The sequence below is a fragment of the Ovis canadensis genome, chromosome 5 (genome assembly GCF_042477335.2).
Source record: "Ovis canadensis isolate MfBH-ARS-UI-01 breed Bighorn chromosome 5, ARS-UI_OviCan_v2, whole genome shotgun sequence".
NCBI lineage: Eukaryota > Metazoa > Chordata > Mammalia > Artiodactyla > Bovidae > Ovis > Ovis canadensis.
The window spans coordinates 25,814,179-25,839,850 of NC_091249.1; the positions used below are offsets into that span (position 1 = coordinate 25,814,179).

General features: G+C 53.0%; 4 protein-coding genes across 6 annotated transcripts; 2 read left to right on the forward strand and 2 right to left on the reverse strand.

Moving 5' to 3' along the window:
• The first annotated feature begins 741 nt into the window (after positions 1–741).
• Positions 742–4,298, forward strand: RTBDN (retbindin). The gene is made up of 6 exons (XM_069590914.1): positions 742–789; positions 1,311–1,606; positions 2,140–2,206; positions 2,319–2,429; positions 3,003–3,099; positions 3,835–4,298. Exons 2-6 carry the CDS (start codon positions 1,438–1,440, stop codon positions 4,060–4,062), a joined length of 672 nt encoding a protein of 223 aa, XP_069447015.1. The 5' UTR covers positions 742–789; positions 1,311–1,437; the 3' UTR covers positions 4,063–4,298.
• Positions 4,299–12,786: 8,488 nt separating this feature from the next.
• Positions 12,787–17,131, reverse strand: RNASEH2A (ribonuclease H2 subunit A). Its single transcript, XM_069590915.1, has 8 exons — positions 16,707–17,131; positions 16,430–16,501; positions 16,178–16,304; positions 15,979–16,066; positions 14,371–14,508; positions 14,172–14,259; positions 13,095–13,218; positions 12,787–12,999 (listed from the first exon to the last, which is right to left on the reverse strand). The coding sequence occupies exons 1-8, from the start codon at positions 16,831–16,833 to the stop codon at positions 12,864–12,866; spliced, it is 900 nt and encodes a 299-aa protein (XP_069447016.1). The 5' UTR covers positions 16,834–17,131; the 3' UTR covers positions 12,787–12,863.
• Positions 17,132–18,183: 1,052 nt separating this feature from the next.
• On the reverse strand, positions 18,184–19,897 carry THSD8 (thrombospondin type 1 domain containing 8). Its single transcript, XM_069590919.1, has 2 exons — positions 19,602–19,897; positions 18,184–18,389 (listed from the first exon to the last, which is right to left on the reverse strand). Exons 1-2 carry the CDS (start codon positions 19,750–19,752, stop codon positions 18,190–18,192), a joined length of 351 nt encoding a protein of 116 aa, XP_069447020.1. The 5' UTR covers positions 19,753–19,897; the 3' UTR covers positions 18,184–18,189.
• Positions 19,578–23,038, forward strand: PRDX2 (peroxiredoxin 2). 3 transcript variants are annotated; one of them, XM_069590916.1, is made up of 6 exons: positions 19,578–20,073; positions 20,577–20,688; positions 20,783–20,936; positions 21,511–21,633; positions 21,773–21,903; positions 22,708–23,038. In XM_069590916.1, exons 2-6 carry the CDS (start codon positions 20,586–20,588, stop codon positions 22,791–22,793), a joined length of 597 nt encoding a protein of 198 aa, XP_069447017.1. In that variant the 5' UTR covers positions 19,578–20,073; positions 20,577–20,585; the 3' UTR covers positions 22,794–23,038. The 3 variants fall into 3 exon arrangements, with proteins under 3 accessions (XP_069447017.1, XP_069447018.1, XP_069447019.1); XM_069590917.1 differs by having other exon boundaries at positions 19,904–20,073; positions 20,498–20,688; XM_069590918.1 differs by having other exon boundaries at positions 19,918–20,073; positions 20,435–20,688.
• The last annotated feature ends 2,634 nt before the right edge of the window (positions 23,039–25,672 follow it).

The window sequence follows — 25,672 nt, forward strand, 5'->3', positions numbered from 1 at the left end:
TAGTTTATTTTGGAGGGCCGTTTTACTTGCTGGACACTGCCACTAAACTGTCAGCTCTACGAGGATTGAGATTTTCATGTCTTAGTCAAAACATTGCATCCTCAGAAGCTGGTATACCATAAGTGCTCAATAAATGTTTGTTGAATGAATTGAGGGAATGTTTGTAGGGGACAAAAATTCACAGAAACTTCAGAGGGGTCATGCACACACACATTTTAGAGGGAGACACACACCATCTCCACACATGGTACCTTATTCACTCATCGTCAACATTCATAGTCAACAACTTTTATCCACCGACCTATTCACAGTATTTCTGCAGGATACCTACCCTCTTCCTACATCCCTCTCCCCAGCATTTATTACCTGACTCTTACTCAGCTGGATACACTAGGCTTGGAACATTTACAGACCTCCTTACCCAGATTTTGAACATACACACATACATGCACACAAACCCAAGAGATTTGCATAAGCATACCCTCACACAACAAACACATATAAACTCTCAGTACATACACACACACACACATACACACACACACCCTCATCCAACACACACACACACTCTTCACACATACAGAGTTTAAGTCACAAGCTCTACGTAAAGACAAACACAAGGACATGTACACACCAGCCCCAGATCCTCTGGTCTTTGGTTCCCTGGAGCAGAGGGAGGGGTTAGGGAAAACCACTCCTCTGCATCAACCACGCCCCTTTCAGCTGTTGTTTCCTGGATTTGAGCCTGAGGTGTCTCAGCAGCGGCCTAGACTCCAGTTCGACTAACAGGTGAGAGGTGGCCAGAAGTGGCCACAGGAAGAAGAGAGGGGGAAAAAATTGCCTTGACTTCACAGACCCCCAGTATCCCCTGCCCTGGGGACTTTGGATCCCAGGGGCAGAACCCGAGTCCTGCCACAGTCAAGGTTGGCTCCAAAGGTCTAGCCCTGGGTGGCAGTTCCTAAGCCGATTGTAGGCTGAGAGAGAGAAGATGACCATGAAAGGGGCCAGCAGGGATCGAGTGGGAAGGAGGGAGGAGACTGGGCAGAGGAGAGGATGGAATTACTGGACAGAAGAGGGGACTGGAAAATCCCGGACGTCCCCTTAGAGGATGGAGGAGGTTGCCTGGGGTCCTGTAGAGTGGGAGATTGTTTCAGGGGAGGGAGATGGGGAACCATGGTCAAACAGGAGTGAGGTCACTTGCACCTGAAGGGATGGAAGGGACATAAGCCCCCCATGGGGGGCTCCTGGGTCAGAGGCAGGCCTTGGTGGCCCATGGGGAATTTACTGTTTGGCTATTGCTTCCTCATCAGCTGCCCATTCTTTCGTCTGCCTGGCACTGTCTCCTGGCTGTGCATCAGGACAGTGCCACCCTAAGCTACCAGAAAGGGACAACTGAACCTCATCCTGCATCCCAGCTACCTCTCATCTCAGGCGGACATGGCCTGCAGGGGTCGCACTCGACCCAGGGCCTTGGCCTGGGCCCTGCAGCTGACCCTGGCATGGATGCTGCTGGGGGCTTGTGGAGGGAGCCACCCACTCCCAGCTAGATCACAGAGACACCTTGGGCTGGCGACCAATCTGGGCACAGACCAGCTGCACCTGGAAGGTAAGCATTCCAGATTATGCCTAAACTCTAACATCCAGAAACCTCAACTCAGCCACAACAATGCCAGAATTTCCTTCCCAGAGGGATTTAGGGTGACTGAAGGAGGCACCTGGATCTAGTGGTGATTAAAGAGCGCGGATTACCTAGGTTCAAATCCCAACTGCCACTTCATAGCTGTGTGACCCTGGGCAAGTCACTCAACCTTTCTGAGCCTCATGTGGACCATTAAGAAAGGAGGAGAAATAACAGATCTACCTCATAGGGATGTTGTGAAGGAGTATATGTAACCATATGAGAACTTACATCGCTGCCAGGAATGTAATAAATGACAAGTTGATTTTGATTTGTGGTTATTACTAATTGAAGCTGCATTTACATCCCAAGCAAAGTGTCTTTGATTTTTATGTTTGGGAGGACTTACATAATTAGGGTTTCCCAATTTGGAGGGACCCCAAGCCTTGGTTCCTCAGCTGTAAGGACACAAGACTGGAACTTGCTGGAGTCCCTTTCTCTGCGGCCCTCTTTTCCCTCAGAGATGAACCCACCAGAGGCATCGGACTCTGGGCTCCTCCCAGTGCGCTGTGGGGAGCTGAGCCCCAGGTGAGTACACCCACCTCGGGCGTGTCTCTCTGTTCTTTGCTCGGGTTGCCCAACTAGGGGCCAAAACCCTTGCGCATCCTGACCTATCCGTCCTGTCTCTCTCGATGTCCAGGTGCGAATCCTTCCTGGTACACCTCCAGGCTGCCCTTCGCAGTCGTTTCCACCTGCTGCTCTTGGGGGTGCGCCAGAGGCAGCCGCTCTGCTCTGAGCTCTGCGATGCCTGGTAGGAGAGGCGGTGTCTGAGGGACGTGGCCTATAGTTTGGGCGGGGCCAAACGAGGGATCTGCCTCTTGATCCTCCGGGCACCTGAAGCGGCGTGGCCCGAGTCCAAAGCCTCCAAGTCTAAAGGACGAGGCATTCTAAGCCATCTATAGGGTCGCACAGAGTCGGACACGACTGAAGCGACTTAGCAGCAGCAGCAGCAGACAACGGCAGAGGTTGTGGAAACCCTGGCTTCTATGATTGGCAGTACGGAGGAGTAGCCATCCGTGGAGCAAGACCTTTTTTTTTTTTTTTTTTAAAGGGTAGGGCCTCTTGATTGAGAAGAGGAACTAAAAGGGTGGGACTGGCCTGGAACAGACAGTCTGAGGTGGGCAAGAATGAGTTCTCAAGTGACAGGGTCCTGGGTAAATGCAGAGAATATGGGGCGGGTTGAAATCTAGGGAATGGTTTTTGTAGGAGCGTGGTTCTAAGAGGCGGGGCCTGGATCTGGTAAGGGACATATGGGGCAAAGCCTTGGAGAGCAGGAATCCCACTAGCCTTTCTCCACCTTCTTCTCTCCACACACCATTCCCAGGTTTGCCACTTGCGAAAGTGACGTCATCTGCAGCCCGACTTGGCTCCCACTCCTCGAAAAGAGGGGCTGCGAGCCTGGCTGCACTACTTATGGGCAGGTGAGCATGGGGCAGAGGAACCAGGGAAGAGACTGACACCTACCCTTACTGTGTCCAGGGTCAACACGTCTAGGTCCCAGAGTCTGGACTGGCATGGCACACCGAAAACTCCCACCCTTTCCCCTCCCACAGCCCAATCTCCATAGCAGGATATATCTGTAGCATCTCTAAGGTCCACTGAGTCCAGATTTGCCCTCTCCCTAACCTCTGCTTATCTTGTGGCTCAGATGGTAAAGAATCAGCCTGTCAATATAGGATACCTGGGTTCGATCCCTGGGTTGAGAAGATCCCCTGAAGAAGGGAATGGCAACCCACTCTAGTATTCTTGCCTGGAGAATTCCATGAGATAGAGGAGCCTGGCGGATCGCAGTCCGAGGGGTCACAAAGAGTCGGACATGACTGAGCGACTAACACACACACACACACACACACACACACACACACACACACAGGATGGTCTCTGCTCTAGGTCCATTCACAGTCCAGGGGAAGGGCCATAAATCGGAGTCTCCTTCCCCAAGGCCTCAGTCTTAATCTGGTTCTCCCCACTCTCAGGAGCCCCTTGAGACCCCCGTAAGAGCTCGCCCTCCCCATGGCCTCACCCCACTATGGTCCTGGCCCCTAGACTCCCGGGAGGACCCAGAAGTGAGAATAGCCTGCCCTAAGATCTCGCCACAGCCCCCTGGGTCCCTGGACTCCATCCACTCAGGTCCTGAGTCCACTCCTTCGCCCCAGACTTTTGCAGACGGAGCGGAGCTTTGCCGCTCGCTTCTGGGCGACGCGCTACCAGTGGCGGATCCCGGCTCTGTTCACTGCCTCAACATTTCCGTCTCGATGTTGCCGCGTCCCAGACGCGCACGAAGGGCCCGGGGAACCGTTGTCCGGCGCTCGCGCCGCTCTCGCACCGGGATCCTGGACTCCGCGAGCAGCGGGAGTGGCAGTGGAAGTGGCAGCGGCCCCTAGGGGGCGCCCGGCCCTAAGTGGAAGATACGCTTCTTCTGCCCCACCCCCGCCCCCGCCCCTCAAGACAGCCAGCGTCCCACCCTTGGCCCTCTCTGCCTTCTAGTTTCCAGAGTCCCATCCTTCCTCCCTAGGTCCCCAAAGACTCGTCCCTCCCCAGATTATTTGAGAAATAACCCAACTGTATTGATAGTTCATTTTTTCCCTCTACCCCCTAAATAAACTTTCCAGTTAGAGCACGTGATGTGGCTGCTTCTTGGGGGAAATGGGTGGAAGGGATAGTTGCCAGAAAGCGTCTCTTGAATCCTCAGGTCCTAAAGTCAGAGCGACTGATTGGTGCGATCATGGAAGTGAGGGCTGGTCTATACCCTAGAGCATCTCACAACTTGGAATATTCGGATGCCAGAAATCGGGAGGGGTCCAGAAGGAGGACTGACAAGCAGAGGTGTGCTCGCCCACCGGGTGCCACCAGTCCCACCAAGCTTCCGGATTTGTACAGATCTCCAGACACCCTTCTATGGCATTCACCTCTCATTAAGCAACCCAAGAGGTGTCTTCTTTCCTTCCTCCATTTCTCCCAAATGCCCTTCCTGGGGACTTCTCTGGTGGTGCAGTGGTTAAGACTCTGAGCTTCCATTGCAGGGGGGTCCACCCCTGGTCCGGGAACTAAGATCCTGCACGCTTCGAGGTTCAGCCAAAACAAATGCAATTCCTGGCCCTAAAGCAAAGGACTGGACTCAAGACTCGGGATTTGGGTTGTAAACATTAGTCTTTAATCCTCCTCCTTATCCACAGGAGAGAGAGTTTCCTCACCTGGAAAATAGGGGCAATATCCCTTTTGTTGCTGTTCAGTCACCAGGATCCTGTTCAGTTGCATCTGATGCTTTTCGACCCTGTGGACTGTAGGTTGCCAGGCTCCACGGTTCTGTCTCCCAGAGTTTGCTCAGATTCATGTCTGTGGAGCCAGTGATGCTGTGTAACCATCTCATCTTCTGCCGCCCCCTTCTCCTTTTGTCTTCAGTCTTTCCCAGTATTAGGGTCTTCTCCACTGAGTCTTTGCATCAGGTGAACAAAGTATTGGAGCTTCAGTTTCAGTTCTTCCAATGAATATTCAGGGTTGATTTCCTTTAGGATTGATATCCCTTTAGGGTATCTCTTTTACTTCTGTTCAATAGCACAAATTGGTGGATGCCTCGTGTGTCCAGGCACTGTGCTAAGATATATCAGGCCCATTCCTTGCCCTCAAGGAAAATGAAATAACATAAGAAGCAAAGTGTCCTACTGAGAGAGTAGCATATTAGCATTTTTCAGATGCCAGAGACAAACTCAGTTCAAAGTGCCTTTAGGGACTTCCCTGGCCATCCAGTGGTTAAGACTCTGCACTTCCACTGCAGAAGGCACAGGTTTGATCTGATTGGGGAACGAAGATCCTGAGGCACGGCCAAAAACAAAACAAAAATTAAAGCCTTTAGCCAAGACAGTGATAAAAGTTTCAGGAACGGCTGTATCTGGCTTCTTAAATGATGTTAGGAATCTGTTTTTTTTTTTTCTTGGCTGTACTCTGAGATAGGATCTCTTCACGTTAGCAAAGAGGGACCAGCAACTCCGTGATTTTAGTGAAAAAAAAAAAAAAAAAAAAAAAGGGCCTATCTCTCTGTAAAACCAACAAAGTTTCCAGGGCTGGCTCTCATTGATCCAATCTCCTCATAAGCCCACCACTAAAGTCGATAATTGCGTCAGGAGAGGTGCTGTGCTCTCACTGGCCTGACCTGTTTTGTTTGTACCCAAAGTCCATGGTGAGATGAGTTCCATCTGAGCCACATGAACTGATGGATAGGGGAGCGGTTGCCTCTCCACTAAAGAAATTTATGGGCTGGAACCAGGAGAAGGGGAAGGAGTGCTGGTCAGGGAGTCATGGTATATTGACCACAGAGACTGGTGCCTATGACCTTGACTCTGTAGTATATTCACCTGGGTTCAAACCTCAGTTCTACCATTTACTCATTTTGTAACTTTGGGCATATTGCCCAGCATTTATGAGCCTCAGTTTCTTCATCTGTAAAACGGGGATCATAATTGTTCCTCTAATAGGGTTATTGGGAGAAATGAATGAGTTAATACAAGTTGTTATGGTATGCAATACTGTGTAACAAATAACTCCAAACTTAGTGGTGTAAAACAACCATTATTGTCTTTCATGGTTCTGGACTTTCCCTGGGCTCAGCCGGGTGGCTCTCTCATTCAAGTTCTCTCATGCAACTTCAGATCGTGGATGGGACTGGAATCACATTCACACATCTGGTGGTTGGTGCTGGCCCTTGCCGTGAAGCTCAGCTGGGGCTGTTAGCCAGAATAACTACACATGGTCCATCGCAGTGGCTTGGGTTTCCTTATAACAAGCCATTGGGTTCTACAGGTACGTGTCCCAAGAAAGAGAGTCATGTGGAATGTGGAAGTTGTCTCACTTTTGATTAGCAAGTTGTAGAAGTCAGTGTTGGAATTCCCTGGCTGTCCAGTGGTTAGGACTCAGCATTTTTTTCTGCCAGGGCCTCGGTTCAACCCCTGGTCAGGTAACTAAGATCTCAGAAGCCATGCAGTGTGGCCAAAAAAAAAAAAAAAAAGTCACACAGTGTCACCTCTGCTTTCTATTCACTGAGTCACTAAAGACAGCTCTTATTTAAAAGGGAGGTGTTCTACGCTCCATCTCCTAATGGTAGGGATGTCAAACAAAATGCTTACAAAATGCCTGGCATGTAATTAACACTCAATAAATGTAGACATCATCCATAATCACTGTTGTTGCTGATGTTTTATATATACTGCTATTGTGACAAAGAAGAGAAACAGGCAATCAAGGAAGAGGAGTGAGGTAAACCTTGGAAGGAGTGCTAGGCAGGCCATGGGGAAGAGCATTTAAGGAGGCCTGAGGGTTTCAGGTTCTGGGAACTCCCAGCTGCTCAGAAAGCCTGGAACAGAGCATGGACGTTGGGGTCAGAACGTGGAAGGCCCTGAATGCTAGGCAAAGGCACTTGGACCAGTTAACGAGGTGGGTGAGAGCCACAGAAGGTTTAAGTGGGGGGGGGGGGGTGATCCATCCGACTGACACTCTTGTGGGCCACCAGCAAGCAAGCCAGGGGGAGGGTGAGATTGGAGGACCTTGGGACAGGAACTGAAAAATGGGCAGAAGGGGATGAATGAGATGGAATCAGAGGAAAAAACCCACAAGGCTGTACTGAGGAGTGTGGGAGCAATCATCTGAAACTTTCAAGAAGCAAACGTTGTTGTCAACTTCAGTTTAAATAAAACCTTGGGGTTCTTAGGCAGGTCTGATGTGGGAACCTGAACTCCACATCTTTTTTTTTCACTCACATACTTATTTGTTATTTTCCACCCAATTCCATCTTCTTTGTGATTCTCCTGGTTCTCTATCACAGTCTTAGGAAGGTTGCCTCAGTTCCAAACAGCTGGACTCCACACTTATAACTGCCTGGTGAACTTGATGCTGCTGGCCTTCCTCGTGGGACACAGGCTTCTTAAGTTATGGTGCATGGGCTCTGGAGCTCACGGACTCAGTAGTTGTGATGCAAGGGTCTTAGCTGCGGCATGTGGGATCTTAGTTCCCCTGACCAGGGATCAAACCCGAGCTCCCTGCATTGGTAGCGTGGAGTCTTATCCCCTGGATCACCAGGGAAGTCCTACTAGGCTTTTGTTAGAAGAAATATTTGTGAGTTACAGCTTGACAGTACCCCCTAGTTTCTGCTTGTCACCAGCTGGGAGGAAAAAGGGTAACAGTTTCTCCTTAAGCGAAGTCACTCAGTTGTGTCCAACCCTTTGGGACCCCATGGACTGTAGCCTACCAGGCTCCTCTGTCCATGGGATTTTCCAGGCAATAGTACTAGAGTGGATTGCCATCTCCTTCTCCAGCGGATCTTCCCGACCCAGGGATCGAACCCGGGTCTCCTGCATTGTAGACAGACACTTTACCATCTGAGCCCCCAGGGAAGTCTTTGCGAGTCCATGGAATTCTCCAGGCCAGGAATACTGGAGTTGGGTAGCCATTCCCTTCTCCAGGGGATCTTCCCAACCCAGGGATCGAACCCAGGTCTCCCTCACTGCAGGTGGATTCTTTACCAGGTGAGCCACAAGAGAAGCCCACGAATACTGGAGTGGGTAGCCTATCCCTTCTCCAGGGGAACTTCCCGATCCAGGAATCGAACCATGGGCTCCTGCATTGCAGGCGGATTCTTTACCAATTGAACTATCAGGGAAGCTGTCAGAGGTCCAATGATTCCAAGATGAACTGTACTTCTAGTAATTCTGAGAGGGAAGGAGGCAAGTCTGAGATACTCAACATTTATGGCATAGAAAAGGGCAGAATTACAAATGGAATCAGGCTGGGACTTCCCTGGTGGTCCAGTGGTTAAGATCTTGCACTTCCACTGCAGAGGGTGTGGGTTTGATCCTTGGTCAGGGAACTAAAATCCCACAAGCCTTGCAGGTGAATTAAAAAAAAAAACAAAACACAAAAACAAACAAACAAAAACAAATGGAATCAGGTTTTATATTTTGTAACTATAGTGATAGCCACAGGCAGAGGAGTAAATAGAAAGATGTCTTTAGGCGGAAAAACAGGTTGGTCACGGCTCTTCCCAAGGTCTGGCCTCATCACCTCTCCTCTGGGGCCTCCTTGCAGCCAGGTCCTCTCACCTCAGCTCTCTGCACTTGCCGCTCCCACCGCCCAGAACAACCTTTGCATGTGCGTGTGCTTAGTCGCTCAGTCAGGTCCGACTCTGCGACCCCACGGACTGAAGCCCGCCAGGCTCCTCTGTTCATGGGATTCTCCAGGCAAGAATACTGGAGTGGGTGGCCACTCCCTTCTCCAGGGGATCTTCCCGACCCAGGGATCAAACCCGGGTCTCCTGCATTGCGGGTGGATTCTTTTACCACCTGCGCCACCAGAGAAGCCCAGAACCACTTTTACTATTCTGTTATCTGTTTCATCCCTCTCACACTTCAGATCTCAGCCAGTCAGGTCTTCAGGCTCTAGGCCAGGAGCTCCAGGCGGGAGCTGGTCTCCCCATGTGCACTCTGGGAGCTCTCAGATCCTCAGTGGAGGCTTATGACTGTGACTGGTCAGCCCTGGCTTCCCCATGTCCAGCACAGGACTCACAGAGCGCAGGGGTGTTCTCTCAAGAACTGAATTGCACCCATCCACCTGCAAAAGTCATGCTGAAGCCCTAAGACTTGGTACCTCGGAATGTAAATATGTTTATAGATAAGCCTTAAAAGAGGCAGTTAAGGGGTTTCCCTGGTGGTCCAGTGGTTAAGAATCCGCCTGCCAATGCAGGGGACACAGGTTCAATCCCTGCTTTGGGAAGATCCCACACACGATGAGGCAACTAAGCCCCTGAAACACAACTACTGAGCCAGTGCTCCAGAACCCTCGAGCCACAACTGCTGAGGCCTGCACGTCCCAGAGCCCGCGCTCTGCAACCAAGAGAATCCTGCACACTGAAACTAGAGTAGCTCTTCTGTGCAGCGGCAGACACAGCGCAGCCAAAAATAAACCAACAAATAAACTTTTGAAAAAAGAGACAGTTAAGGTAAACTGAAGTCCTATGAGTGGGCCCTAATCTCTTATGACTGGAGTCCTTATAAGTAGAGATTAGGACACACACAGAGGGAGGGGATGACAGGGAAGAAGATGGCCGTCTACAAGTCAAGGAGAGAGATCTCAGAAGAAATCAACCCTGCCGATACTTTCATCCTGGATTCTGCCTCCAGAACTGTGAGAAAATTAATTTCTGTTGGTTAAGTATCCCAGTGTGAGATACTTTCCTATGGCAGCCTTGGCTGACGGATAATACACACTCCATAAATAATATTCCCACAATGCCCTGGTTTTTCTTTTTTTGCCATCACAGCATTTACTAAAAAGTGAAGAGCTGGGACTTGGCTGGTGGTCCATTGGCTAAGACTCCACACTCCCAATGCAGGAGGTCTGGGTATGACCCCTGGTCAAGGAACTAGATCTCACACGTCACGATCACGAGTTCTCATGCTGGGACTTCCCTGGAGGTCTAGTGGTTAAGAATCTGCCTGCCAATGCAGGGGATGTGAGTTCGATGCCTGGTCATGGCTTGTGGGGTCTCAGCTCCCCAACCAGGGGGAGCTAAGATTCCACAGGCCATGGGGTAACTAACTAAGCTCATGTACCACAACTACAGAAGTCCAGGTACTGTCAGATCCCACACAGCCCTCCCAAAAGATCCCACACGCTGCAACACAGAACTGGCACAGCCAAATATTCTCTCTCCTTCTCCGCTAAGATCTCACTGTTCAGGAGTCCCCTGGTGGTCTAGCGGTTGGGACTCGGTGCCTGCACTGCTGTGGCCTGGGTTCAATTGCTGGTCAGGGAACTGAGATCCCACAGGCCATGCAGCCAAAAAAAAAAAAAAAAAACCAAAAAGGTGAAATTAAAAAAGAGGGTGAAATAAAATCTTACTGTTCTAGTCAAGGTGTGTGTCTGGGGATCAAGAATTGGGGGAATGGGCAGATATGGAGTCTCTCCCTACCCCCAGGTATCAGTATTTAATCCTTTACCCCAGATATTCCATTCCCCTTGCAACAGACTGCTTCAGGGATAGACGTGTCCTGCTTTCAGCCAGGAAAAGAAAAGGTGGCTACTTGTAGATGAGGCCTTTGAAGGTTGGGATGTGATATCTTGAGCCGTGGCAGCCATCCTGGGATCATGAGAGGCAAAACCCACCTAAACTGGCAAAATAGAAGATGGACTAAAAGACCAGTATCTTTGCAACTTCCCTGGTGGTCCACTGGTCAAAAATCTGCCTTCAAATGCAAGGCACGTGGGTTCAGTTCCTGGTCGGGGAACTAGGGTCCCACGTACTGCACTCTGGCCTGCACACTGCAGCTACTGAGCCCCTGGGCCACAGGAGAAGCCTATGGGCCCCAGTGAGAGATCCCACATGTCACAAGTAGGACCGGATGCAACAAAACATTTAAAAAAAAAACAGAAAAAACAAAGACAGTATTTAATGTTGAGCTCCTGACTTCCAAACTTCTCACGGAGTGAGACAAACTTGTCCTGGTGCTGGCATGGCTGTGAGGGAAACTAACGCTCACTTACATTGTTTGTGGGAGTGCTGCTGAGCACAAGCCTTCACAGAGGGAATCTGGATATATCTGGATGTATTCAAATTAGATAGTCTCTTTAACCCAGGAAACCTACCCCCGGAAATTTGTTCTTACAGACACAACAGTGAGAAAATGATGGCAAACCTGTCATTCCCTGCTGTACAAGTTTAACAGAAAGCTGGGCATAACTCAAGGTCTATTCAAGGTGTTAAATAAACAACAGGACAGTCACACCATAGAGGAATCTGCAGCTGTTATCAGAACAAGGAAGGCTTCTGGACACGTATTTGAATTATCCTAAGATATATGTGGTAAAAAGAGCTATGCCTGAACTTCCCTGGTCGTCCACTGGTTAAGAATTCAGCTGCCAATGTGGGGGACACAGGTCGATCCCTGGTGTGTGAAGATTCCACACGCCACAGGGCAACTGGGTCCGAGAGCAGCAACCACCAAAGTCTATGTGTCCTAGAGTCTGGGCTCCACAACAAAAGTCGCTGCAATGAGAAGCGCAAGCAACGCAACTGGAGAGCACCCTCTGATTGCCCCAACTAGAGAAAAGCACAGTAAGGAAGACCCAGCCGTAGCTGAAACATAAATAAGACAATTTATTTTAAAAACAGCTATGCAGACTATCTAAGGTATACTTTGTTTTCATTTGTTTAAAAAATGGAACCTCAGTTACAATGTATCCGTATATATACCTGTAACATGCCAAGGTACCTCCAGAAGGGCCTAAGAGGCACCTGCTATAGTCCAGATGTTTGTATAGCCCCCAAAAGACTCAGGCTGAAATCCTAACCCCCAAAGATGGTCTTAGGTGTAAGGAGGACACCTTACACCTTGGGAGGGGACAAGGTCACATGGGTGGAGCTCTCTAATGGGTGGGATTAGTGCCCTCATAAAAGGGACCCTGCAGAGATTCCTCACCCCTTCACGTGAGAACCCAGGGAGACGGCAGTCTGTGATCTGGATGAGGGCCTTCCCCGAAGCCAACTGGGTTGGTACCCTGATCTTGGATTTCCGGCCTCTAGAACTGTTAAATTAAGTATCTATTGTTTATAAAGCACCCAGCCTGTGGTGTTTTGTTACAACAGGCCACAAAGGACTGAGACACCCCATTAAGTCGACCAGGGTGTTGGGGGGTAGTATGGAAGGGGAGCTTCTCAGTGTGGTATGTGGTGGGACCCTCAGTCACTTCAGTTGTGTCCAACTGCTTGTGACCTTATAGACTGTAGTCCACCAGGCTCTTCTGTCTACAGGATTCTCCAGGCAAGAACACTGGTGTGGGTTGCCATACCCTCTTCCAGGGGATCTTCCCGACCCAGGGATCGAATCTGTGTCTCTTATGTGGTCTTCATTGGCAGGCGGGTTCTTTACCACTAGTGCCACTGGGAAGCCCTTAGCTTCTCAGCGTACTGGTTCCTAATTCTGCATCAAACAAATCTACCAGGCATTTAAAAAATCTAATTAAATCAACCAATACCCATCCTGTTTAGGTTCCAGAAGTCAGTGACTGGGTCCAGACGCAGACAGAACATACTTCTATCCCAAAGTAGAATCCCCACACTTAGCTTTCCTTGAAGAATTTTAATCATGAACTGAGGGGGGACGGGTGATGGGGGACAGGTAAATGGGGTCCAGGCTGGCTCCTAGAGGACAGTGGCTGACTCCAGGCCCCGCTCCTGGAAGTACCGATGGGGAAGGCGGAGGCAGGTTTGGGGGCTTTCACTGAAGTAGGACTTGATCTTCCCAGGCCCCTCCTGATCCCCAGTCTCTGAGTCCTCCCTGTGGGAGAGAGGCGGTGACTCCAACTTCTGGGGGATTGGTCCTCCCAGGCAGGGCGGAGCCCTGGCTTCTCACCCTCGCTTCCAGACACCTACCACTTCACATCTTCTGCCTCAGTCTCCAGGATGCTCTGGGCTGTGCGCCAGCTGAAGCGGACAAACTGGGGAAAGCCGAACACAGGGTCCACATGCTTCCTCAACCAGGCTTTCGTCTTGGGATCTGGGGGCAGGGTAGGGTGGACAGTGGGAGAGCCCTGCCGTGATGTCTTAGCTTCTCAGCTTGGCATCTGAGAGCCCACCACCTCATCTCAGACCTCTTCCTGAGTACCCGAGGGACTCATCACTGTCTGAGACATCTTCCTGTCTCCAGACCCTTGCACAGGCTGTTCTCACAGATCCTCTGCCTGAGAACAGGTGCTCAAGGTGAAGTTCAGGGAGACTGCCTCTGGGTCATCTCGCTTACCTCCCCAGGGACAACAGGCACTGAACCAGCATTTGTGGACCATTAGGTTAACACCCATTTTCCCCATGCAACCACCAACTTAGTGGGCACAGGGAGGTCCCTGCTTGCTTTGCTCATGGCTAAATCCCCAGGGCTTGGCTCTGCAAGGCACATACGAGGTGCCCAGTAAGCAATGAACACTGCCCAAACTGTGTTTGGCCTAGACTTGGTTTTCCTCCCTTTGGCCTCACCTAAGTCCAGTCCCAGACTTGCTAGGTTGTCCCACCCAACTGCCAAAGGGTTCCTGGTACCCAGGCACTGAATCATTGCCTCTGGCCTTGTGTGTCTTCAGCAGAGTTTACCGGGGATAGGGCACAGTCATTTCCACCTTACAACCAGGAGACTGAGCCTCCTAATGAAGAGAAACAATGAATTCAAGCTGGGATCACTGGACAGGAACTGGTACCCCTCACTCTGCCCCTTAGGTCCACCATAAGCCTCTGTGCTTCACTGGAGCTCCAGAGAGACAGCCGGGAGGGAGGGAGGGAGGGAGGGAGAAGGGAAGAGGTGCCTGCCAGCTGGAATACAGCGCTACCACACATAAGCAGGTGGCCCCCCTATCTGAGCCTCAGCCTCTTCTGCTGCAGAGTAGGCTGAGAGGAACAACTTAGAAAACCTCAGAAGCACGCCAAGCCCACCTTGTTAGTTTACTGTGGCTGCCATCTGCTCACCATTAGGGTAGCCTGAGCCATAATCAGTGTCCAGGTCCTGCAGTTTCTCCACAAACTTCCAGTTCTTCACGGCCTGGTCTCGGGCCACCTGTGGGCAAAACAGGCACTTGGGATCTCCAACAGGCACCGTGAAGCAGCCACGCCTGCCTCCTTGCCCAGGGGGATGCTGGGAGCTGGCCATGGCCAGTGCGGGCCTAACCTTGGCACAGATACTGGCAGCACTGACCACGGGGTAGAGGGCATCTGCCTTGGCCTTGACTGTCACCTCAATGCCAGGAAAACGCTGCTGCAGCCGTTCCTGGTATGTCTCTGGGAGCCCCACGGTGTCCACAAACACCTGCCGTGGTGAGAGAAATGTACTCAGTCAACAAACACCCAGAAAAAACAACTGTGCCGATGGCCCAGCTTCATGGTCCTGCATCTGCTGCTCCCACTGCCTGGAATATTCTTCTCTCAGCTCATGACCAGGCCCAGGCTGCATCCAGATCTCAGCTCAAACATCACCTCCCAAAGAGGCTTTCCCTGATCACACTATATCCATTCTACATTTACTGAGCACCTACTGCATGCCACGGGCTGCTCTAGGTGTTGGAGACACAGCAGTGAACACGCCAGAGTAGACACTCTGGTGAGGACCACAGACAGAGAAGATAAATAATAAAGGATGGGGGAGATTGAGAAGAGGTTATAATTTTCAACAGTTCAGGGGTATTTTAGGAAAAGTCACTCTGATGTGGTGACATTTTAATAAAGGCCTGAAGGAAATGAGGGAATGAGCCATGGGGAGATCAGAGAAAGAGTGTTCTAGGCAGAGGGAAGAGCCAGTGCAAAGGTCCTGAGGCCGGACCATGCCAAGTACTCTGGACAGCAGTAGAGACCACATGACTGGAACAGAAATGGGGTCAGAAAAGGAACAGGACAAGGGATCGCCATAGCTGTTATTATTCTCAAAACTACCTTTATTATGTGCTTACCAGCTGCCCATCCGTCTCCCCTGACTTGGTCATGAACCCCTGAGGGTAGGGTCCTTGTCTGTCTGTTTTCAGCACTGTATAGGCAGCTCCATATTCTTTGTGTAGGCAAAGGTCCTTGTTTGTCTCCAAGGCATTGCACAGAGTCCTAGACCTGAGCCACCTCCTCAGCAAGGCCTCTTATTACACTCCCTATCTCAAGTGTACTTGCCCTTCTGATTCTCTCAAAACAGTCTGTTCTTTGCCTCAGAGCACTGGCTGCAATGCCAACTTCTATTTCTCTCTGGTGATTTAATCTCATTTCTCCGCTTGCTTGTGAGTTTTCCTAATTCCCACGGTGCTCAGAAAATTAAATGTCAAGATTTACATTCCAAAAATATAAATGACTGTCTGCTGGTAGGGGAGGGGGCTGGGGGAGAATGGAGGCAAACATGTGGGATTCGTTCTAGACACTGAACTGTTAGGATAGAGACAGAGATTAGATGGGGGTGAGGCTGGGGGCTCCACAATGGTCCTCAGTGGAGCACACATTTGGGGTGGAAGAAACAGTTGGGGGAACTTCCCTAGTAGTCCAGTGGTTAAGACTCCATGCTTCCAAAGCAGGGGTGGGTGTGGGTTCAATCCCTGGTGGGGGAATGAAGATCCCATATGCCATGCAGTGTGGCCAAAAAAAAAAAAAAAGACAATACAATACAATAAAAACAGTAGGACATCAGCAGCAGTAACACACGTTTCTGATATTCTAGGTATGTTTGATGCAGAGTCACCCACTGCACTTCTACACTGCTATTTTATCCTGAGAGGATCAAATGGGGGCAATCCAACAGTTAGCTCACCTGGGCCACGTTCACACCCTGGTCCAACGCAAACTGCACTAGCCCTGTGGCTGTATCATGAGAGAGGGCGTTCAGGTTGTATTTGACCCTGTGGTGGAGGACAGAACCGAGTCAACTTCGTTCCAGCCACCCATCCTTTCCAACCCACTCTGGTTGCCCCTCCTTCCGGCCCCCTCCCCCACCCTCCGGGACCCCTCACCGCCCAAGCATGCTGGTAGAGATGAGGTTTGGAGACAGCACGTCCAGCGCCCAGCCCACAAAGTCCCCGTCCTCCTCCATTTTCGCAAAAAGCCTGTCCCGCTCGCTCTCCGACAGAGTCTTTGAGTCTGGGAGGAGGGTTGGGAGAGAAGGGGAGGGGCTGGATCCCGCAGTTCCTGCTTTCCCCCTCCAGCCTGCACCCACCAGTGCCCATGCCCAGGAACCCCCTCCCTAGACGCACCTCAGTGCTCACCTGCCACTTTTAAGGCCTCCAGATCCTCCAGGCGGGACAGAGGACAATAGCAGATAGCATAGACCATGGGGCCTGCGGAAGAGGGAGTCCAGTGAGCCCGTGAAAGCCGCCACCTCTAGTCCATCATCACCGCTTTTTTTTCGGTGCCATCACCAATGCCATCGCCATCACCGCTATCACCCCCCTTCCCGAGGCTGGTGCAACCCCAGCTCCGGTTCCACTGCAACTTGCACTCCCCTTATCATGCCCCTCCCCCACCCAGCCCTGGGGGGCGCACCCAGCACCGGGCCCCGGCCCGCTTCATCGACGCCCAGGACGCAGGGCTCTTTGAGGCACACAGGAGGCACAGGCGAACTCAGGCGACAGCGGCCCGTATTGTCTCTTTCCAGCTCGCTGAGATCCATGCCGCCTCGGCCGCCGCCACCAGCCGTAGTAAGGAAGTCTGCAAGGAAAGGTCTCCCCGGGCGTTTTCCGCGGGCTCCGCAACAGTGCCAGCTCTCGACCTATCGGCACACAGGACACGCCCCCAACACGCCAGCCGCCGTTGACGTTTGCGCAGCCTTCGCCGACGCCGCTGCCGTGCGGCTTCCTGGGAATTGTAGTTTCCGAGGCTGACAAGCGAGCTCCGCGCTTGGGGAACCGGGTGGGCGATGTCGCTTTCCAAGCTCCGCCCCGGTGTCTCTGGAGCTCCTCCCGCTGCGGCTAGTGGGCAGACAAGGGGAAATAGAGGGGGAGACTTGAAGGACTCGACCTCATCAAAGCTTGTGCTGTACTTAGTCGCTCAGTCGTATCCGACTCTTTGCGACCTTTTGGACTGTAGGCTCTTCTGTCCATGGGATTCTCCAGGCAAGAATACTGGAGTGGGTTGCCACGCCCTCCTCCAGGGGATCTTCCCAACCCAGGGATCGAACCCAAGTCTCCCGCATTGCAGGAGGATTCTTTACCGTCTGAGCCACGTGGGAAGCCCCGTCAAAGCCCAGAAGGTCAAACACCACTAGACTCCGAGAATTCGGTGTCCGCATCACCGAGTTCCCGGCCTTCATCTGGTTTCAGGCCCTCCTGTGTTCGAGGTCCCTGGAGCGCCACACAGTCTAAGCCCCCTATAGTAGGAATTCTGGCTCCCACTGGACTCAAACCTTCGGACTTGGAACCCCCAACTCCCTCGTAGCTCACCGGAAGCGCCTCCCCCCTACCCCCGCCCGCTTCGTATCCTCTCTTTGGGCTAATCCTCCTCTACCCCTGAACAGAGATCCCAGACTTCTCCAGAATCCGGCTTAGAGTCTTCGTCCATCAAGCAGGCTCCCTCCCCCTGCCAAACTCAGGGTTCAAGCCCTCGCCCCCTTCTCTGCTCTTTTCCCTTTTTCTCACGTCTTAGCGAGGAGCACGCCTCCTAGATTTGTTCCAACGAATGCATCTCTTTCTATTTTCTGCTTTCATCAGGGCTCACGCCCTCAGCTTGTGGGTTTCTGTTCCTCCGTCTCCGTTTTCCCCTTCCCCACCCCCACCGTCTATCTTCCTTTCTCCTCGGATATCAGCGGGTCTCACATCTCCTAACTCAGCTCTCCTTTCCCACGCTCTGCTCAAGCCCCAGATTTAGTGTTCCTTTTCCCGATGCCCGCCTCGTGCCCGCGCTCCCACGTTCAGCCCTTCCTCTCTCTCCTCCCATCCTGGGGACTCAGGGCCCCGACAAGCCAGCCCGCCGAGGGTGCGTGTGGGGGGGCGGGGGGGGCGCCTCCTCCACGCCCGCTGCTCACCCGGGCTCAGAGCCTCCAGTCGCAGTCGTTCGGCTCGCAGGATGAACAGTCCCGTTGCCGGCAGGGTCGCACCTGCACCAGATTCTCGCGGTCCATGAACACCGGACCCGGCGACGTGCCCACCACCTCGCGGCTGCGCTCCTGCTTGCCCAGGTCGCAGAAACAGCGCCACTTTCCCCAAGGGCCAAGGACAGAGTCTTCCAATTCTAGGGATGGAGAGCCAGGTAGAGGGGGAACCTATATCCCCGCATTCTAAGGAGGGCGGAGGAGAAAGATACTAACAAATAACAGTTCCAGACTCCGGGAGATGGTGAAGAACAGGGAAGCCTGGCGAACTGCCGCCCATGGGTTCGCAAGGAGTCGGACACGACTGAGCGACTGAACAACAGCATATTCGCTCAGCTGTGTTTCTCTGCCACCTAGCCCGACACAGATGGTCTCTAATCTTCCCATTAGTCCCAGGTGGGGAAACTGAGACCTAAGAAGAGCAACCCACCTTTCCAAGCTCACACATCTGGTGAGCGGCCCAGATGGGCTGCAAAATGACACGTCCCATCTGTGCCTGCCTGTCCAGTTGGGGGTGTGGTACAACACACTTGGTGGCCACCGTCTGAAGGTGACTCCTCTCTACAAGGCTGTGATCACAAGCCGGTCCAACAAGTCCAGTGTCACCTGACCAGCAGCATTACCAGGTGGCAAATTAAAGGACATAATTAGCATAATGAAGGTACTTAAAGCCCCTGGCTATGCATGGGAATACAAAAACAATTATCTTGACCACTTTTAAAGCAGCTGCATTTATCAGACGCCCTTTACAACTGTTCTTTTTTTTTTTTTTTTTACAACTGTTCTTTTACAGACTCTTCCCTATGGCCCTAGCTGACAGGTCTTAGCTCAAGTCTGGGGCTCAGAAAGTCCTGACACCTCATGCCCTCATGAAGCCTCTGCCAGACAACACTGGCCTCTTTCCATTTCTCTTTCCATCTTGGCACTTGCTGTTCTGACTCACTGGCACGCTCCTCCCCTTAAATTTTCGCATTTGGGGCTTTTTGCTTGTTATTCTGGCTGCACTGGTTACCTATCTTCAGCCAGGAGGCCTTCTCTGACTTTGGAAGTTTCCATGCGCCCTGCCTTCTCTATCTCTGCCTTTCTCAGCACTTATCCATGAATTTATGGACACGTCTGCATTGGTATTTATTGCCTGTCCACTCCCCTCTCCCTGTGTATACTGCTTAAAGACATTATCTTAACTTACATATGAGAAAACTAAGCCAAAGTAACCAGCCCAAGAGGTACCCCCAGGGCTCAGCAAGGCAGAAATTTGAAGTCCCTGGAGGAGGGTCTATCTGCAGCCAGATGGTGAGGTGGGGGCAAATGAGGCCCCTTTCTGCAGTGTCATATCCGGGGCCTGCAGTTACCTTTCTCCTGATGCTGCAGCCGCAGCTGCTCCCAGGTGTCCCCTTCGCCCTGCTGGCCGAAGTACTGGTAGTCGGGGGAGACCTGGGAAGGGGTCACCAGCAGCAGGAGCATCAGAGACGGCAGTAGTAGTGCCGCCCGGCTCCGGGCCATGCCGGACTCCAACCGACCCCGGCGCGCTCCAAAGAGAAGGCCCCGCGCATCACCCCCCGCAGTCTGGTGTAGTGGTCTGGGCCGGAGACTGCGCGTCTCCCCCCGCCACTCGCGGGCGCGTGGTCGCGGCCGGCTCTGCTTCCCCTCCCCTGCGCTTCCTGCAGTGGACCCGACCGCTCCGTAAGTCCGCCCACCTCCCCGTGCCCTAGGCGTCTTGGTTCGGGCCGACTATAAAAGGCGCCGCTGGTCTGGGCTGGCTTGGCCCTGCGAAATCAAGTCCGTGCATCCGAGAGTCCGTGCGTCTCGCCCTTACCCACGCAGGTATGGACACCGAGAGTGCATCGCGCTGCGCGATGGGCCCCCTTGGAGCAGCTCAGGCCCAATCCAGACCTCAGCGCCGGCCGCCTTTGTTTTCCGCCCGCCGTAGCGGCTGCCTTTGTCCTTGCGGGAGTGGGAGTGGGGGTGGGGGGCGGGAAACCGAGGCCAGAACCTTGGAGTACCGGCCGCATCCCCATGCTTCCCGTCCCCAACTCGCGACATCTTCTGGGCGGGTGGGCTTGCGCGATCGCGCTACGGCCGACACGCTAGCTGGGGACCGGGCGGCCGCAGCCCGGCCGCCCTAGCTGTCCAGGTGGGCGGGTCTCCTAAAGTCTCCCGGCCGCGCCGACCTGGTCCCGGACAGGGTGCGGGGCAGGGCCGCAAGTGTCTCCGTCGCTCTGACTCGGTAACTCGGCCGGATATGCAGCGTGACCTTGGGAAGTGAAGACAAAGGGTCGTCCAGAGCACACTGACCCGGCGTGGGTGGGGCGGGGGGGGCCTCTCAGCTTTCAGTCATGGCCTGCGGCAAGGCGCACCTCGGAAAGCCCGCCCCGGAATTCCAGGCCACCGCGGTGGTGGATGGCGCCTTCAAGGAGGTGAAGCTTTCCGACTACAAAGGTGAGGGCCTAGATGGGGGCCGCGGTGGGGGCGGGGCACAAGCCTTAGAGGGCCCGAGCCCCAACTCCTCGTCTCTTCCCACCCCTTTCCCCAGGGAAGTACGTGGTCCTCTTTTTCTACCCGCTGGACTTTACCTTTGTGTGCCCCACGGAGATCGTAGCTTTCAGCGACCGTGCTGAGGAGTTCCACAAGCTGAACTGCGAGGTGCTGGGCGTCTCCGTCGACTCTCAGTTCACCCACCTGGCTTGGTAGGAATGGAGATCACCAGCAAGGAGGGAGGGTACAACTAAACCTACACCTCTCTAGGGCCCCAGCTGTGTGTTCTCCTGGTCAGTGGGCAACCTCTGCGTATGCCTTTCCCAGCAAGAAAATAATGGAGAGGGTGATTCCCAAGTCCTTCAGGATGATGACAGTAATTAGCCTTTGGAAAGCAGTTTCTGTGGCATAGGGCGTTGATAAATGTTTTATCTCAGTTAAGGCAATGCAGCCTCCCTCCCAAGAACTATTTGAGCCAGATGGAAACTCCAGTTTAAGAGTTCGAAAGAGGACTTCAGGGCAGGTTCTCTGCCTCCCATTGCTGCTGCACACGTGAAGTTACTTTGCTAGAGTATTAACTTAGTCTTCCCAGTTGTGGGAAGCAGCCTCTGCAGCCACTTCAGGGTGGGGTGGGTGGGGCTCCCTGAGACTTGCTTTCAGGCTGCTTATCTCTCACCTCCAGCACCCCCTTCTCCAGCCCTCATCGCACCCAGGCCCTTATCACAGGGTAAGGACCCTGCTGCACCAGCCATCCTGAGGTCCCAACCTTCTCTCCCCCGCCCCCAGGATCAACACTCCCCGGAAGGAGGGAGGCTTGGGCCCACTGAACATCCCCCTGCTGGCTGATGTAACCAGAAAGTTGTCCAGTGATTATGGCGTGCTGAAGGAAGATGAGGGGGTCGCCTACAGGTACTGTGGGAACCTCGGGAAGCCCCCATCCTTAGGGTGAGGGGACCACTCTCACCCTGTGGCTAGCAGGGAGTCTGCTCCCTCCCTGGGTCCTAACAGTGGGAGCCCCGGCTCCTCACTGTGAACTCCGATATCTCAGGGGCCTCTTTGTCATCGACGGCAAGGGTGTCCTTCGCCAGGTCACCGTCAATGACTTGCCTGTGGGACGCTCCGTGGATGAGGCTCTGAGGCTGGTCCAGGCTTTCCAGTACACAGATGAGCATGGGGAAGGTGAGCAGACACACCCATTCACATGTGTCCACATGTGGGTTCATACGCAGCCCCTGGGTCATGCACACATATGTTCATGGTCTGCTGTATTGCTTGTGTGGAGTGGATGTGAGGGCCCCAGAGAAGATTCAGCTCAAGGTCTGCAAGAAATTTCTAGTCCGGTTGGGGAGATACTACCCCAATATAAGGGCAGACAACTGGGGAGGTAACAGAACTCCATAGAAGATATTTGAGAAGGCCTGTACCAAGGCAGGCAGGCTTGAATGTTAATTGGATCAGAGTTATCTTCTCCTGTGAAGGCCACTGGCCCTCGAAGTCCACTGGGACGAGGGCTAAGAGAGAAAGATATAATTAAAGGAGTCGGAAAGAAATTAAAATATCAGCCAGGGAATTTGCTGGCTGTCCAGTGGTTTCCAAACTTTTACTGCTAAGGGCCCAAGTTCAGTCCCTGATCAGGGAACTAAGATTCCATAAGGCACACGGCATGACCAAAAAATAAAATAGGGACTTCCCTGGCAGTCCAGTGGTTGAAACTTCCACTATAAAGGACACAGGTTCAAATCCCTGGTCGGAAAACTAAGATCCCACATGCCTTGAGGTACAGCCCCCGAAAAATGTCAGACAGTCCTGCAGCTGAGCATGGAGGGCTTCTTTCATCATGTGGCATGGTCTTAGGCCTGGAGCACTTGGCTCTAGGCCTTTTCTTCTGCAACTCATGCTCTTGCGCCTCTCTTTGTCCCCTCACTACCGTTCTCCCTTGAACATGCACTCAAGCCTCTCCTGTGCATCCCTGTTTTTCCACAGTCTGCCCTGCCGGCTGGACACCAGGCAGTGACACAATCAAGCCCAATGTGGACGACAGCAAGGAATATTTCTCCAAACACAACTAGGCTGGCAGATGGTGGCAAGCCTGGGCTCTTGGCCTGCCTCTGTGCCCCTACCTGTGTGTTCTGTACTGACCCAGGAAATGTCAGACCTGCTCCTTCAGACTCCACAGTCCATGACCACAGAGGGTTAGGCCAAGTCCTTCTCAAGCTCCCAGCTGCGAGCTGGTGAATGGTGACCCCCTCCTTGGAGCCCACATAACTGGGAACAGGCCTATAGGTGACTAATAAAGTATTAGGGACAGATCTAAGTCTTGTGTTTGTGTGGTTTGTCCTGGTGTGGTACCACCCGCGGCTGCTTTCTCCAGGCTGAGGCCTGGGAAACTGACATTCTGGTTACCAATCTCCGCCACAAGGTGGCAGTCTTGCCTCATGCTCACTGCTTTCTTTCTCTGTGGCCTGAAGGGAAGGTGGTTGGCACTGTTGCCCCTTGCAGGGAGCAAGTCACAGGCTGCCTTATCACCTGAAACCTGGCCAGGCAGGGCAGCGCCCACACCTTAACAGCAGCCAGCCTGGGTTAAAAAGCCGCTTAGGAGCTGTGGTCTTCCCTGGGTCTTTTCAATAGCAAAACGGGAATAAAGATGACCAATGGGAATGAAGACAATGCATGTTAAAAGAGATAAGTATGTGAAGATCAGGATTCTATTAATGGTTAATAGGACCAGGTTCCTGGGACTGGAAGAAGGTGGGGACCCAATCCTGAAAGTAGAACCAAGAGTGGGATGAGGTACATGCATAGTTCCTGCTGCAAGTTCTGTACCACCAGAGGTTGGAAAGTCTATGTCTTTCCCCTGAAATGGAAGGGTGAGGGTTAGACAAGAAGGCAGGTATTAGGAGCAACATAGTGTTCTAAGGTGCAAAGTTTGATGCTGTACTTTTTCAGGCAAGTGGTGTTGCCATTCTTAGCCCTCATTTCCTTCCACAGGACTGACATGCTCATTTAATCCATAGACTCATTATTAAATTAAGCTTCCCTTGTGGCTTAGTAAAGAATTTGCCTACAATGCAGGAGTTGCAGGTTCAATCCCTGAGTCAAGAGGATCCCCTGGAGGAGGAAATGGCAACCCACTCCAGTATTCTTGGCCTGGAAAATCCCATGGTCAGAGGAACCTGGCAGGCTACAGTCCATGGGGTCACTTAAGAGTCAGACACAGCTTAGTGACTAAACCACCACCACCATTAGTAGTACTCCCGCCTAATGCCCTCCAAAGTCACTCATCTCAGCCTTGGAGTTTTTATTCTATTGTTTTTAAATTTTTAAATTATTTTGACTGCACTAAGCCTTCATTGCTGAGTGTTGGCTTTCTCTAGTCACAGTGAGTGGGGGGGGCTGCTCTAGCTGCAGGGCAGGGGCTTCTCTGAAGCAGGGGCCCTGGAGCGCTGGCTTCAGCAGTTGTGGCATACCACACTGGCTTAGTTGCTTCGCAGCATGTGGAATCTTCCCAAACCAGGAATCAAACTCAAGTCCCCTGCACCAGCAGGCGGATTCTTGGCCACTGGACCACGAGGGAAGTCCTTGGCCTTGGAATTTTATCTATACCCCTCCACAAGGCCCTACATGGTCTTCCCTGACCTCATCTCCACCTCGGTGTGTTCACTCCACTGAAGCATAGTGGCTTCTTGGTGTTCTTTAACAGGCTGATCTTGTTCTGGCCACAGAAACGTTGCATATACTATTCTCTCTGGCAGAACTCTGTTACTGAGGATTTTCTCAGGGGTCAGCTGAAAAATCGCCTCATTAAAGTTCCGTGTTCCAAATTCATTCTCCAAAGCAGCTCACCTCCCCTGCTCCATCACGACCATTGTGACCAGTTTTTTTTCTTTCTTTTTTTCTCTCTTCCTGGCACTAACCACCATCTCCAAATCATGTTTGCTTGTTTATAGTCTGTCTGCCCTGGTCTAGCTAGTGACTCCAGGACCGGGTCGTTCAGTATTTTATAAACAAATTAATGGAGCGTTTGTTCTACGGCACCTAGGTCCTGTGGCCTGGTTTCTCGGTCTGTGTTTTTCTCTGCTGTTCTGGGGGCTTCCAGCTCCGAAGCCTGCCAGATCCCCATCGGGGCTCGCCAGCCGCCCTCCCACCCGTCCTAGCTGCGGGGGAGGCAGCCCCGTGCGAGGGCGGCGGCGGCGCCCGGCGGCCCGAGCAGCCGCCCCGGCAGGACCAGACCTGGCAGTCGCCCCGCTCCCGGCCTGGCACCCGGGAGGGGAAACTGGCAGGCGGGCACCGCCCTTCCTGGCGGGGGTGGGGAGGGGATCGCGGTGGCAACGACGCTCAGGCAACTGCATCCCCCCGCCCGGGTCAGGTCAAATGCAGCGGGCGTGGGCTGGGCAGGACCCAGGGGCCAGCCCGATGGGGGAAACTCTGGGGTAGCTCTTGGGGCCCTGGAGCGCGGCCCGCCCACCGCGGACGCTCTGGACCCAGGCCTGGGGCTTTCCGGGCCTCGGTAGCCGCCAGCCTGGGAAAATCCCGGCCCCCTTCCCGGCGCCGCAGCCCTGCCCGGCAGAGCGGGGGAGGGGATTCCCGGAATCTGCCCGGAGACCGCCGTCGCGTCACTGGGCAGCATCAGCCCATGTTTGGACAGCGCTTCCGCAGCGTCAGCGGGGAAAGCCCCGGCGCGCGCGGCTGGGAGGTGCCGCGCCTGCGCGCTGAGCGTTTTGCCCAAGGCATCCTGTCCCCTGGCCCTGGGGGCGGGGGGGGGGGGAAGGGTGGCTGGACTGTGTACACACCCTGGACCTTCCAATCCGGGAGATCAGGAGACGCCAGAAGGGTTGGACACCCGGCTGAGGGTGCAAGATGCCTGAACAGAACTGGCGAGGTTGACACAGTTACAGGAGCAAGCCACAAACAGCCGTGGGGTGGGGGCTGCCCAGTACTCCCCTCCCTC

Coding starts and splice junctions, on each gene's coding strand:
- THSD8 (XM_069590919.1), bottom strand. CDS start 19,752: ATGGCCCGGAGCCGGGCGGCACTACTACTGCCGTCTCTGATGCTCCTG. Junction 18,390..19,601: donor GCTGCAGCATCAGGAGAAAG/GTAACTGCAGGC, acceptor CTCCATCCCTAG/AATTGGAAGACTCTGTCCTT.
- RNASEH2A (XM_069590915.1), bottom strand. CDS start 16,833: ATGGATCTCAGCGAGCTGGAAAGAGACAATACGGGCCGCTGTCGCCTG. Junction 13,219..14,171: donor TGGCTCAGGCTACCCTAATG/GTGAGCAGATGG, acceptor CCCTGCCCCCAG/ATCCCAAGACGAAAGCCTGG. Junction 13,000..13,094: donor GAGGCAGAAGATGTGAAGTG/GTAGGTGTCTGG, acceptor TCTCTCCCACAG/GGAGGACTCAGAGACTGGGG.
- RTBDN (XM_069590914.1), top strand. CDS start 1,438: ATGGCCTGCAGGGGTCGCACTCGACCCAGGGCCTTGGCCTGGGCCCTG. Junction 1,607..2,139: donor AGACCAGCTGCACCTGGAAG/GTAAGCATTCCA, acceptor CTTTTCCCTCAG/AGATGAACCCACCAGAGGCA. Junction 2,207..2,318: donor TGTGGGGAGCTGAGCCCCAG/GTGAGTACACCC, acceptor CTCGATGTCCAG/GTGCGAATCCTTCCTGGTAC.
- PRDX2 (XM_069590916.1), top strand. CDS start 20,586: ATGGCCTGCGGCAAGGCGCACCTCGGAAAGCCCGCCCCGGAATTCCAG. Junction 20,937..21,510: donor CAGTTCACCCACCTGGCTTG/GTAGGAATGGAG, acceptor CCCCGCCCCCAG/GATCAACACTCCCCGGAAGG. Junction 21,634..21,772: donor GATGAGGGGGTCGCCTACAG/GTACTGTGGGAA, acceptor CCGATATCTCAG/GGGCCTCTTTGTCATCGACG.